At 36.8% G+C, this 14,684-nt stretch overlaps 2 protein-coding genes across 4 annotated transcripts; one reads left to right on the forward strand and one right to left on the reverse strand.

The window, feature by feature from the left end:
* The first annotated feature begins 5,497 nt into the window (after positions 1 to 5,497).
* LOC141622491 (transcriptional activator HAP2-like) lies at positions 5,498 to 7,905 on the forward strand. 3 transcript variants are annotated; one of them, XM_074438531.1, is made up of 7 exons: positions 5,498 to 5,589; positions 5,727 to 5,807; positions 6,185 to 6,427; positions 6,508 to 6,617; positions 6,738 to 6,800; positions 6,901 to 7,065; positions 7,354 to 7,905. In XM_074438531.1, the coding sequence occupies exons 3-7, from the start codon at positions 6,226 to 6,228 to the stop codon at positions 7,720 to 7,722; spliced, it is 909 nt and encodes a 302-aa protein (XP_074294632.1). In that variant the 5' UTR covers positions 5,498 to 5,589; positions 5,727 to 5,807; positions 6,185 to 6,225; the 3' UTR covers positions 7,723 to 7,905. The 3 variants fall into 3 exon arrangements, with proteins under 3 accessions (XP_074294632.1, XP_074294634.1, XP_074294633.1); XM_074438533.1 differs by lacking the exon at positions 5,498 to 5,589 and having other exon boundaries at positions 5,718 to 5,807; positions 6,226 to 6,427; XM_074438532.1 differs by lacking the exon at positions 5,498 to 5,589 and having other exon boundaries at positions 5,720 to 5,807.
* Positions 7,906 to 8,043: 138 nt separating this feature from the next.
* LOC141622490 (carotenoid 9,10(9',10')-cleavage dioxygenase 1-like) lies at positions 8,044 to 13,316 on the reverse strand. Its single transcript, XM_074438530.1, has 14 exons — positions 12,884 to 13,316; positions 11,850 to 11,920; positions 11,732 to 11,746; positions 11,532 to 11,643; positions 11,331 to 11,430; positions 11,103 to 11,165; positions 10,486 to 10,596; positions 10,218 to 10,402; positions 9,752 to 9,890; positions 9,186 to 9,300; positions 8,995 to 9,096; positions 8,600 to 8,851; positions 8,381 to 8,492; positions 8,044 to 8,273 (listed from the first exon to the last, which is right to left on the reverse strand). Exons 1-14 carry the CDS (start codon positions 13,121 to 13,123, stop codon positions 8,244 to 8,246), a joined length of 1,647 nt encoding a protein of 548 aa, XP_074294631.1. The 5' UTR covers positions 13,124 to 13,316; the 3' UTR covers positions 8,044 to 8,243.
* Between the last annotated feature and the right edge of the window lie 1,368 nt (positions 13,317 to 14,684).

Here is a 14,684-nt window from a genome sequence, read left to right on the forward strand (position 1 = left end):
TTTCACCTGTTTAGTCATTAATCCGTCGTCATTCATCATGTTTAGTTAATAATTCGTTTAGTTAGTTTAATTAATCATTCATTAACATCGACCCTTCACATAATTAATCCGTTTACTTCCGTCTCATCCATGTTTTACTGTTTTATGACCTCAATCATATGTAAATAATTCATTAATCACTTTCATCCGAGTCTAAAATCGCAATCAATCCATTAATTTACCAATTAACATTAACGGTTTTGCGATTAAACTTCACGGCCCGAACTCACCCTTGGGAACAGACGAAAGAATCTGCTGCGCCTCTTCCAAAGGGCGCGTGCTCTGCTGCGCTGTTCGGATGAGTTCGTCTCACGAACTCCTTTTCTGCCTTGACCTAGTTTAATTAGCTACGTATCAATCAACTAATAATCGTATTATCACCTTCTGATCTGTCGTGTTTTATTCTTATTTCTTTTTCTCAAATTATCCGTTTTAAAGGTATTTTCGACATAAATCGCCTATCCAATGTAATCGTTGTAATTTTCATTATTGTAATTCATAATTATTGTATTTCTTTTATTGTTTGTATGTTTCCACATGTAAATCAGCATTAAATCCTACTTCGACTCAATTGTTTGCTAACTTAATTGTTCAACCGACTTAGTCTAATTCTCACATGTTAGGATTAATCTATGGATGTTGCATTGCATGCATATAGCCGACGATATATCAAGTACGAATAAACTCCCTAATCATTAGTAGAGGCCGCTATCGAGGCGGGCGGGATTAGGTGTTCGATCAAAAGAGCTTCCTAATACGTACCCTCACCCCTTACTCCAGATCTCCGTGAGCACCCGTGTTCATTGGCATCCACGAGAGTCATTCTAGACATAGAATTCTAAGGGTAACGATTGCTTAGTGTTCATGTCACTACTTTGTGTCTTGACATGACACGAGGTATTCGAACGGTTCCAATTTCCCATAAAAATTGGTGGCGACTCCATACAAAATGCAAACGCTTGTTTTCGAGCCCCTTCACCAAGCGCCCCCGTGGGCGGCCCGCTGTCCACAACCTGGCAAAAGTATACCGAACCCGAAAAACCGATCGAAAATACCTGAATCGACACCTGACCGTACACTCGAAAGGTATAACTGAACTTCACCCCGAAACCTGAATCGACCTGAATTGATTCGAAATCGAACTGAATTTGTAATATCCGAAATAGACCCAAAATCGAATGAACCTGAATTGTTTCAACCTGGATTGTTTTAATCCGAACCGATATATATCGGAACCGATTTCAACCCGTACATTGATGACAGAAACCCAACATTGAAACCCGAAATGACCCGAATGTACCTAGGTGTCACATCTAGGGTGTATTTGTGTACATGAGTGTCACCCATTTGATGTTAATGAATTAATATTATATCGTAGTTATACAAAAAAACATTATTTATTACTTTTTTAAAAAAAATTATTTGTATTATATCCAATTTTTGAATAAAGACCTAATCCCTTGACATCCGATCCGATTATGACCTGACTCGAATCTCATCTGCTCTGATATTAACCGACTCGAACTTTATTTGCACCGATATTGACCCAACTCGAACCTGAACCGATCCGAAATATATACAACCGATTAAAAGTGAAAACTTAATCCAACCTGAGTTGAACCGAACTGAAATCGAAAAACAAGATAAACCGAAATAACCCGATCCGAAAGAACCCGAACTAAAACTGATCCGATTGACCCGTTTGCCACCTCTAATGTCAAAAGTGTACATGGGGTAAACTCTTGGGTATACGTGATAGCCTGCAAATCACGTATACCAAGTAAAGCAGATTCGAAATTCAGAAGACAGAGGCTTACCTAAGTCGTTCTTAACCAAATATTTGTAAAATTACGATATTTAAAACTTTATCCACTTTTTTTTTACACACGCTACTAACAATTTTACTAATAGATACGTTAACCATCCCTCTTAATATACGATAATTATCTTCATCAAGATTACGTTCTTACGTAAATTATAGCATACATCTTTTCAGTTATTTATTAACATTTGATTAAAACACCTCTCAAATAGAATATAAATTTAAAATTGGAACGAAGGAAGTAAACTTAACAAACCTAACTCGATCCGAATGATCCGAAACTCAAACTCAAGACCCAATCATGATCTAAAATCCGAATTGCCTGATTGACTCGACCCGAATGTTTAATATTGCAAACATTATTTCTAGATAACTTGATAATAATACACTTGAACTCAAATTAACCTGACCCGATCTAATCTTACCGAAATTTAATTAACCCTAATTATATTGATCGGATATGAACTTGACTCCATTAACAATAGATCTTGGTATAGACGGGTGGGGCGAACAGACGGGTAAAGACCTCTAATAAAATGGGTAGGGAGGACAAGGTGGGGCACCCCCATGTGCTTCCCACTTTATGGCAAATGGGTATTTTGTGAGGAAAAATGGTATCCGTCTATAGTTACAGACGGATATTGTCCGTCTATAATGAGAATTTGTGCTCCATTAATCCGTCTACCAGATTTAGAAAAAAGTGTTAATTATTGGGTCCGCCATTGTGTGAATCGGGTGATATGTGAGGTGTACTTTTGGGAGATGATGGCAGCTCCCAACACTTTGGCACCTTTGTTCTCCACCAGACAACTGTACCATCCAATTTTTCAGCACGTGGCACGTCTTTGTTTTTCCGGGTCCCACCACTTGTAATGAAGCATATGACACGTGCTATGGTGCAACTCACTTTTATGCTTTGAGCCACTAATCAATATCTTCCCCAACTAATCACATTATTTGTTTACTGGATTAATACCTTGTTTAATGTTTATGTTCTCATTAAACTATGAAACCATTCGTTTTGTAGTATTAAGATTGACACTTGGTTTCTTTGAGCCGGTTTTATACTAATATTGCACTGTATTATATTAAGGCCTTATTCTTTTGGACTTAAAATAACTTAATTTCAGTCTAGTTCAGATCCTATAAGTTCAGTTCAGTCCAGTTCAGATCCTATAAGTTCAGTTTAGATCTTATAAGTTCAATTCAGAAAAAATCAGATCTTATAAATTTAGTTCAGAAAAGCTATATACAAAATATTATTTTTAAAGACCGATACAAAAACATTTGACATTAATTATTCGATACATACATTATTATTTAAAAAAAATCACTCCTCTCATTAATAATTTCAGCGTCACAATAGATTTGGGCATGTTTGATAAAAAGCGGAATAAGGCCATGTATTAGGTACGAAACAACATAGTCAAAAACATTTTGCGAGGCAATAGATCCGTTGTTGAGAGTGATAGTGAAGATGAAAGTGATGAGGATTATGATAATATGGAAATAAATGGTTAGAAAAAAAATATAATATGTGATTTATTTGTTATTGTAATGTAATCGTAGTATAATGTATAAACAAACCAATGCATATAAAGCGAAAAAATGTATTTTACCTTGTGTTTTAGACTATAATTTTTTTTTATCAATGTTCTCTCTTGGCAAGTAATAATAATAATAATAATAATAATAATAATAATAATAATAATAATAATAATAATAATAATAATAATAATAATAATAATAATAATAACAATAGTTAAGTTAAATAAAATAAAATAAAATTAAGTTAAGTTTGGCTCCTATAAGTTTAGTTTAGTTCAGTTCAGATCTTATAAGTTCGATTCGATTCGGATCCTATAAGTTCGATTCGATTCGAGATCCTATAAGTTGAGATCGATTCGGATCCTATAAGTTGATTCGAGATCCTATAAGTTGATTGATTGATTGATTCAGGACCCTATAAGTTGATTGATTCGATTCAGATCGATTCGTTTTTCCAAAAAGGGCCTAAGCGGTGTTACATTAATATGAAGATAACTCATAAAAATCAGAAGGTAGTTTAATAATGAGTTATTTTTACAATATTTTGGTGTTACATTAATATGAAGATAACTCATAAAAATCAGAAGGTAGTTTAATAATGAGTTATTTTTACAATATTTTGGTGTTACATTAATATGAAGATAACTCATAAAAATCAGAAGGTAGTTTATTAATGAGTTATTTTTACAATATTTTGGTGTTACATTAATATGAAGATAACTCATAAAAATCAGAAGGTAGTTTATTAATGAGTTATTTTTACAATATTTTTGTGTAAACTGTCTTATATAAAAATATGTATAACAATAAAGATTTTGGCATGCAATGAAACGAGAAAACAACTCGAATGAATTAAATGGATTAAATGAGAGCATTCACAATTTAGCATGATGGTTAATATACATTTTTTTTAAAAAAAAAATTATTGTTTAAAGAAAACTAACTAAATATGGATGTGTCAAATTTATTTCGTCGATTTAAAAGATTAGAATGAGTTGGACGTTTAAACCTAATTAACTTACTATAAACTTACGATTATTCATTAAGATTCTAGCCAAAATTGGAGTCGGTTTTCATATTTTAGATCGCAAAATCGTATATGGATTCTGATAGTCATGAGTCATGACGAAGACAAAGATTACCAAGCATAATGAATTGAATTATGTATGGCTGATTTTTTTTTTTTAAATATATAATTTCAAAAATATAAAATGGAGGGTGTTGGGATATGGGAAGCTGATTATTGTCCTGTTATGACAAATTAGAAGATCATTAATCAGTATGAAGTAACATGACTTGTTTGGATCTAAACTTCTTACTTAAAATACAATCATTGACCATGTGTTTTCACAATTTAATAGCTATATATATGCATTATGCTATGTCATTGAATTTGTCACATCTTGCGTGTTAACTCTAACAATGACATTTCTGTGTGCTTAACAAATAAGATAAGACTAAGTACCAATAATTCCTTCCATTTTTAGAATATTAAATTATCCACCAATTTCTGATTAAGATGAGAATGTACATTTTAAACTTAAAACAAGTAAAATTGGATTAAACTTAGCAAATAGGTCAATGGGGTTAGGTTTAGGTCGGTCCGGTTTGGGTCATGTCATTTTCGGGTTTCACAGAATTTGGGCCGAGTTGGATCAACTAGGGTTTCGGTCATTTTCAAATCGATTATTATCAACCTATTTAGGTATATCAGTCGGTTTCTAACAATAAACACTCGGGTCAGGTTAAGTTTGGGTCTTCTGTTCAGGTGTCAATCAGGTATTGATCGAGTCATTCGAGTTGAGTCAATTTTATCATGTCTAAATAGAATTGATAAGACAAAAACAATATGTCTAGAGATTAGCAAAAACTTGTCATATCTATGCAAGTGGAATATTATTTGACCTGTTATAATCTTAAAAGAGTCTAATCGGTAAACTACTAAATTATTGAACCTTGTAATGAATCACATTATTAGTATTAATTTAATGTGTAAGTAAACTAAGTAGTACTCACTTATTGTGTCATCAACTTTTGTCTTTTTGTGTCCTGATAATTTCTTCCTTAATCTTTCTACCTTATGTAATTACAGTACATTTCAGGGTGTTTTTGTCTCTCTTAAGGATGCAACCTTGAACTCCCATAATTTTTCTCACTTTTTCATATTTTCACTTCTTTTGGTACACCCTTTTCCTTGATCATATGCCCTAGATTTATGGATTAGTCAAGTTGTATATTTTTTTACACTTTTTTTCCTTCATTTTTTTCTTGGGATTTGAAGTTGTACTAACTTTTTTCACCCTTTTCTATGTTCTAGTTTCCATAACAGGACACTTTCCTACTGAATTACAAGTCCAGATCCTCTGTCCCATTTTCCGCTCTCACTAGTCTTAGTCAGGTAAATTCTTATACTTGTATGTTGAGCTTAGGAAATTTGTATCATGGGTTTTTAAGGATGTTTTTTTATTTTGTTGTATGCCTTTGAAAATATTATCTTATAGTAAAAATTTTGTGATCTTATAAGTATGGATTATGTTGGCAAGTTGTAGTGATTAAGTTTTGATCCATTGATTGAGTCTCAACCATAATCGTAAACGAATGTCGACAATTTTGAATGTGGTTTTTTTGTTGTAATATTGTTATTTGACTTTGATAAACTGTCTGTTTTTTTTTTTTTTTTTGATAAGGTAAATAAACTAGGTTGATCTTAATAAAATCAAGGCCTACAATTCTGCTGGCAACATGTAATGTGTAGATCTTGTTAAATCTATGTAGATATATTGATTAATAAAGCAAGGGGTCAGGTGAAGGGATAGATGGCAACTGAGGCTGACTCGAAAGCTAGAGCCGAGTCATCTGTATCATTTGGACACCCATGGTGGCGTGGGATGAGCGACACTTCTGTCGCAGTCGCGCCTGCTCCGATGCAGGAATCTTTCTCCCTGCACCTTAATGGGTTGCAGGATTCCGGAGCTATGTTTTTTAAGAATATGCACTCTTCATTGCCTCCTCATTCCGGTACATACCTCATACAGTCATACCAGATCTGTGAATACTAATGGATAATTGCTTGATCTTGTATATGATTGATGGTTCAGATAGGGATACTGCACAAGAGCAACAGGCTCTCAAACAAGTGCCGTCTTTGATGCAGGAACATATTGGCACGTCGTCTAGTTCTGAAATGGCACCTATTGGTAACTCAATTGTAAGAATCAGCAGTGTCCGCACTCTGCAGCATAGCTCAGTATTTTTTTCAAAGATATTGCTGTTTGGAATTAAATTCCGTATTAGACTCAGAAACGATTTTAAAACTCGCTGCATGCAGGTTTTGACGTCACATCCGTTTCAGGATCCAACTTATGGTGGATTTATGACTTGTTCACAGCAGGTATGTTTAAACTGTTTGTTGAATGCGGATTAAAAATAGGAAGGCAAAGTAGAGCGAAGAAACAGGTCAACTGTGTAACGGTGGTAAATTTAACATACAGGTAAATCCAGAGCTGTATGGGATGCACCAGAATAGAATGGCACTGCCTCTTGCAATGGAAGAAGAACCTGTTTATGTGAATGCCAAACAATACCATGGAATTATGAGACGCAGACAGATACGCGCTAAGGCTGAGTTGGAGAAGAAAGTCGTTAAAAATAGGAAGGTACTTGTTATTCTACCCACATCTTTTGCAAAATGAATCCGTTTGTTGGCTGGTGTGAGTGGTAAGGGCTCTCATCTCTTAAACAAGTGGTCATGGTTCGATTCCTGACTCTTGCGAATAAAAAAACCAAACTTGGGAGGGGTCAACCCATTAAATTGCCTTCAGTACCTGAAGGAGATTGCCCCAGCTGTCGGTAGAAAATACTCCTGGTCAACACCAAAAAAAAAATTCTTTTGCAAAATGATTCAGTTTAAAGCAGTTACTGAAAGTTGTGGTTTATTTACTCAGCCATATCTTCACGAGTCTCGCCATAAACATGCTTTGCGGAGAGCAAGAGGTGCTGGAGGCCGCTTTCTGAATACAAAGGAACTCAATGAAAATAAGGACAATTCTGAAGAAGAGGTCAACGCGAATTCCAAATGTGACGGACATCCATCCGATTCCACTTTATCCTCACAGTACAGTGGAACTGTTTGGTGGAAGGAGCAAGGGTCAAAGGGTCTGATGATTTCAGAACGGCACAAAGAAGAGTTACAGTCCAATGGTGGCAGAGATGTACACGGCCGTCCATCGACTTACAATTCTCAGTCGAGTGGCTCTAACGATGGTCGGGGTCGGGGAGGAATGAAGATGAACGGGTTCGTTTCAGTCAAGTAAGGGGTCCACTGTAAACCCATCAGGATGTCGCCGCTTTATCTCATTGTGGATGAAAGCCAGCAGTCACCCTGGAGTCCCGGGCAATTCATTCTTGGCTCCGCTTAATGTATTACGACTTACGACACCTGCATGTTGCTATTTTCCCTTGTGCAATTAACTCGCCTTTTTACGGACTGAGCTCAACTGTACTTGTGTGATAAGACACCTCTATATGCATTATGCCCCTTGTAATTTAGCGGCGAAGTTTATGATTAAACTGTAAACTTCAACCAACAGGTTTGAAGGCTTTCTGTACGCAATTCAGCAAAAGGCAACGATCGCTACAGAAGCCAAACATTAATTCACAAGAATGTGTGATTGTACATTAACATTGAAGAATTCATGTTTTATGTATCTTTTTCGTGCATATTTACGCCAGTATATTTACGCTAATAACAGACATGACTGTTATCAGCGTAGTCTTTTATACATATAACAGCATAAATCAACGAGACTGTTGTTCAAGCGCTTCCAAGCTCCAATTATAGTGCAACCTGCTCCTTTAATTGTTCCTGCACACATCACCACACAAGAATCACTCGAAATCCAAAAAGATTTTTCTATAGTATCCGTCTATCCCAGGGTAAGCACAGAAATACTTGCATATGCCAGTACTAACCTCTGTAACAAAGAACGCATGAAATCCATACGGAACTCTACTGGGTAATTCCACAACCGCGACAGGATCAGCAGACATTGTTTTTGCATCAATTACATTGACAGATGATTTTCTGCAAATCACAAAATACAGAATATGAAGTAGTTTTACTTTTAATTCTCAGAGAGATCAGTAACGCATTCCACAGACAATGAATCAAAGAGCCAGAAAGAAAGTTACCCAGTGTTTTCATCATGTACGAAGAAGATTAGATATCCATCATCCTCTTCACTGGCTGTTCCCTGTTCACGAGGAACAAAGATAGCCTCTGATCCGTATCTTCCAGGACCGAGGTCAAAGATACCTTGCACACATCCTCCTACTTGAATCTCGCTTTGGCTGCTGTCTGCTTCAGCGTGCAGGTCAAATTTGGCTATCCCCTTAACTTTTGCAATGCTGTCCAAAATGGTGCCATACACATACCTCTGACGCCTATGTTTCATGTACAACACATGCAGAATAAACATCATTACTTATATTTACGTATTACGCTGGTGTCCATAGCCAGTCTTTCTTTGTCATGGCTCGTGAGAAGGGTTACAAAAGGAACGAATAAAATATACCGCCTACAGTACCTGCCAGTGTAAGTTTCATTAACTCTAGGGAAGTCCACAGCAGATCCTGATAGTTTTCTTTGTGAAGCAAGGCCAGTTTGCATGTTGAATCTCATTTCGTACCTGTCGACAATAATTAGATATCCAACACATGAGAATAAAAATGAAAAGGACAGTCCGACTCAAAAGAGGCCTTGAAGAAGTTTCCTTACAGCTCATTACAAAAATTATCAACTCTTTCTTGGGCAGTTCCAACCATATCTAGATCAGGATTCTCGACGCGGCAAGTGATCAGAACAACCTCATCTCCATCTTCCCATGCATTGGCTGTCAAAAGGTTATCGATTAGAGAATTATGCATCCGCTCATCCCTCCTAATGGGGATGTGTACACTAGCTGAACTGAAGACGGTTAGCATTTTTAAATTTTAGGAACTCGAGAAATTCTTAATCTCAAAAGTTAGTGAGAGTTCCACATAGAAGAATTGGGTGAGAAATACTGATGTGCATCAAATTAGGATGAGGTCTTCTAATCGTACTATCATCTTATGGCGGGTGATTAGTACTACTATTACCGTGGTTTTATGTTATTGAGTTTTACGCGTAACCAAAAAATCCTACGCTTCTATGCCCATCTCCGTTCATAATATTTCTTATACCTAAATTGCAAAAGTGGAAAATACAAGTTTATCAATGACAAAAATTGCACAAAGAATATCAATAGTATTCAAAGAACGTGCTGAAATAACTGATCGCTAACAAAAATCAGTTGCACGCACCATTGTGGAATATGAAGCAGTTTGGAAGCTCAAACCATCTGATCAAACTTTCATTCTTCGCATATCGTGGTAGTATGCCAAAGCGAGCCTTTTTTGTCGAGTCAAAAGAAAATATTAATGTCTTTTCCTTCACCATTTCCTGGATGCATAAAAGATACGATCACTATTATAGCCAGAAGAAACTAGTAAGCCTCTTGGGCGGAGGGATGTGAACCAGAGGAACAAGTTAATGAAAACACAGAATACAATAGTCACATTTTTTTGGAGTAAAAAAATTATAATCACTTAAAAAAGATATTATGGATCCTTTGAAAATTTGTCTCACAAGTCACATTCAAATATCAAAGGTAATCACAACTGAGCTTAATGTTTTCACGAGAATCAAGGATTTGTGTCATGAATCATGATCAACATGTAGCAACTAGCAACACCTCATAAGCACAAAAGACTGCTCTTACGGCCTAACCTTAGGTTTGAAGTATAAAGGGAGGTCCATGAAGATAGCATAGTTCTCAGTGATGGCAAAATCATGCATCATGACCGCAGCAGGTATGGTTATTGGTACAGGGTCGTGCATGAATCCGTCTTTTGATATGACTCTGTATGTGACGTATGGTGGACTGTGGGAGTAGCCAAAAGTAAACATTTCACCTGCACCGGAAGATTGGTTAATGGAGGATAAAATAGACGACAGAATCTTGCAGAAGTTTATAGAAAAGTATCATAGACTCCACCTGTTAAAGGATCAACTTTAGGATGCGCTGTGAAAGTGTGGGACAATCTCTTGTCATAGTCCAACAATCCCAAGGTTTGAAGATCACCATCTTCTAAAACCCGAACAGCATCTATGTCAAATAGAAAAACTAAGATTCAGTAACATATACTAAGAAATATCTCAGAAAGCAAAGCTGTTTTCCAGCTAGGAGAAGCAAGAGCATATTGCATAGACTATGATAACTAGGTCACTATATGTTTTCTCGAATCGCTACAATCCTTCAGATATTCACCAATAGAACTCCTGGCGGGCCTAATCCTAAATTGCTAGATCTCAAGAATAAAACATTTTCCGCAAAACCAATGAAACTGAGATTATCTGATAACATCTTCCACCCACCCAATCTGTTAAGAGTACAAGAATCCTTCGATCATCCCAAGCAAAAGCCAATAAGTTGAATTTAACAATCAAGGTACTTTTTCGTATATACTCAAAACTGTGTCAAGTTTTCTCACTGAACATTTAGTCCACAGCCTAGGTAGCACACTCCTATCCAGTTCTATGATTGTTACGCAGATTACAACCAGCAAGTTTACGCAAGTAGTAACTGGCAAACAGAACAAGATAACAACTTACAAGGTTTATCTCCCTCTGAAAGCGCGAGAAGTTTCCCGTCGTGATATATAAGAGCAGTATTAGCTGAAAAGGGAAAACACAAGTCTCAGATAACATTTTGGCATTCAAATTCATTTAACTGCAAAGAGAGTTGCCCAACTCCACTCATATATATACATATGATGCATCTGAGAGAGCTTTCAGCTAGTAAGAACAAAAATCGATCTAGCAGGAAAACAATAGGTGTACCTGTCCCATGTCCGTAAGACATATCCAATACTTTGAGTTTAGCTCTCAGCATTTGCATATTAACTGTAAATAAACCCCAAAACCCTTTGAGATCTCCAATCTGCAAAGCCAAATAGAAGTCGAGGTTAAGAAACATCAATCACACGACGCCTAAAGAATGGTACTCCGTAAATGATTGGTCATGGGTTGCTTAGGGTTAACCTTCATAAATTTAGCTCCTCCAAAGAACTCTTCTTGCTTCAGCTTAGAAGTCCTTACATAACGCGAGACATAAGATGCTTTACCATCTTTAATGCGCAGACCATGTATCATTCTGTAAAAACAATGTTGAACAACCACCACGTTTAAAAGTTACGCGATAAGAAAAAGAGGGGGAAACTTGATTGAACATACATACGTACCCGTCTCCATCAAACCTGCAGAGAGAACAACACAACAAAATGTGAGCAAATGAAGGTGGGGAAAAACAAAGGAAACATGATGCTTCAACTCGGAGTACTACTTAGCTAGTTATATTACCAGTGATATCCAGCAACAGGAGCAAACTTAGGATTGGGTCCTACGCGAACAAACTCGCCATTCATGCATTCCTGTAATTCAAACCACACCCACTTTCATTCAACATTCCATCATCCCTCTTTATTATCAAAATGCAGTCAGCACAAGTAATGCTATGTACTGTACACAATGTACTATGTTACTGAATCATTCCCTTCAGTACCGCTTCTAAGTTAGGTTTGGTGTTTAAATATATGATCAAAGCGTGACCGGACCAAGGACGGTACTTGACTCAGTAATGATGGAACCAGAATTTACAGTTACCGATTTAAAACCTTCAAAAGTTCAAAATTTTACCATAGATTAGACTGAGCAACAGTCACTACTATGCTTCCCTATGAAAATATACAAACTTTTAGTTAAATTTTTCTCTTCTTTTTCCTCACAGCTATTGGCGTAGCCAGGATTTTTCCACCAGGTGACGCCAAATTGGGTGCCACCTCTCACATGCATTCTTAATTGAAGGGGTCTCATTCACCCCATGTGAGAAGGTGGCGCCCAAATTAAGTGCCACCCGGTGGCGCCCTTTCATTCCTTTTTTTCACTAGGGGCAAATTAGTAAAGGTACAGGTGGTACACTAATAAATAAATAAATAAAAGTCGAAAAATTTGCCATTGTTCAAGGGGCGAGACCCTTGCTAGCGTCGAGATCCATCATTGCCCATCCAATATACGAACTTGTTAGTGACGTCTCACAATCCCTTTCCTTTTTAAAACTGTTTTAATCGGGTGTGAGTGTGTGACTATCACAAGTGTTGCCCATTACTTAGTTCGTCCCCTAAAATTTGCATTCTATATTCAAATCGCATTATTATCCGCATTAGTGCATTACTAGTTCGTCCCTAACATGTCCATCCAATATTAAACCCGAGCCCATAAACAACAAATCCCGACTCCGCCACTAACCTAATAACTACAGTTACCGATTAGGACCCAAATAACAGAATCAAGTAAAAGAAAAACAGAAGGAAAGAGAGAAGGAAGGAAAGACAGACAGGAAGAAATCCTTGAACAGGTAAATGCAGAGCAGGAGGAGTTTCATGTTCAACAGGTGCAAAATTCCCAGATAACCAAAAGCGGGACCCACTAGCATTACCATAGAATAACTTAACAGCCATTTTTTCAAACCAATCAATAGCTTTAGAAGTAAACCCATTACTTGGTTTTGGATTAATTTCCACGATTTTACCATGGTTGTTTGTTACTGATTCATCTACTACTGCTACTTCCCCCATTTTTTTGTGTACTCTTTTTCTTGGGAATTTTAGTGTAAATTGCGTGGGAATGTGGGATTGTTGTGGTTGATTATGTGTATAGAGTACAGTTTCATGTGATTTGGTGTGTGGGTGGTTAAGATTGTGGGTATTATTTCAGGTTATTGGAGTGACAACACGTAGTGCAGTGTAGTACCTTCTTTTGATCGTGTTTGGGTGGACGTCCTTTACGCTCATATATATGTATGTTTTTCACACCATAATTATTTGATTGTTAATAATTCAAAAGGCTAGGTCTTATTTATGGTAACGCAAATTCGATTCGTGAACCACATATAGTTGTTCATGGGTCATCCTGTTCATTGAACGCGATTATTTCGCCTGCTAAATAAGCGGGTACGGACAAGTCATTTTAAGAAAATTACTAAGGCCCAGCCCACTAACCCGTCCCAAACCCGCTTGTCTGTGGGTCAAAAATTTAACGAAAGCCCAGCCTATGTCCGGCCCGAACCTGCATTTGATCACCTCTAAACCAAAAGTCCGAAATTTATACCTTCTCAGCAATAGTTATCTATTTTCATTTTTTTTTGGTGTAAATCAGTTGTTATGTATTTCTTTGTTTTCCTACCAAAAGTAATAAATAACTAGTGATCGAGACGGAAATAGTACATGAAATTGCAATATTCAAATATGTCAGCCCCAAATTGACCTAATTTAACAGTCCAAATCCTAACCATGATTGATCTAATGTACCCACTCAAGTCGACCCATCCATATCCAACCGATCCAAAATTAGACATGTCAAATAAATCGGGTCATGTCGAGTTCGTTTCATGTCACATATAAAAGGGTTTTGAATTTTTCAGCCCGAACCTAACGTACGTAAATCTTGTGTCGTGTTCGTGTTAACTGAATTATTGTTAAATCATATAAACGGGTCTGGATCGCATCCGAATAGAAAAGAGAGTCCACTTCATAATAAGCCCATGGATTGCGAATAAAGGCCCAGTTTAATTCATCATACCTAGGATACTAACCGTGAGCTACGATACCATGTTAAATCATGCAAACAGACCTGAGGCACACTTAGGAGGAGAGAAAATCCGTTTCATAAGCCTAAGAAGGTTCCGGTTTAAAATCAATTGATATAGAGAAAGTAGCCAAACTTATAAAGGGGTAACCTATCTCCTCTTCAATCCATGTGGACATTCACATATGTGACCCAAAAATGACCTGGAAACTGTGAACCAAACTTCACTGATAGATCCGAGTTAACCCAAGCCAACCCCAACTTTCCAATCTCGAAGTGAGCGTATTGTGATAGAATGACCAAAAAAGCTAAAATGACCCATTTACGGCAAAATCATGACCTAAACAACATGACTTAAGATGGCCCGACCCAAAGATAACAAAATAACTGTTAAGCCGAAGATGACTCGACCCGAAGTGACCGACACGACTAACCCATTTACCAGGTTTACCCATACCCAATAACAACCCATCCTAAATTGACCCAAAATGACCCAGTAGCAGCCCATTCACAATTGACCCATAATGACTTGACCTAATCCAAACAAGACGA

The sequence above is a fragment of the Silene latifolia genome, chromosome X, assembly GCF_048544455.1.
Source record: "Silene latifolia isolate original U9 population chromosome X, ASM4854445v1, whole genome shotgun sequence".
Classification (NCBI taxonomy): Eukaryota; Viridiplantae; Streptophyta; class Magnoliopsida; order Caryophyllales; family Caryophyllaceae; genus Silene; species Silene latifolia.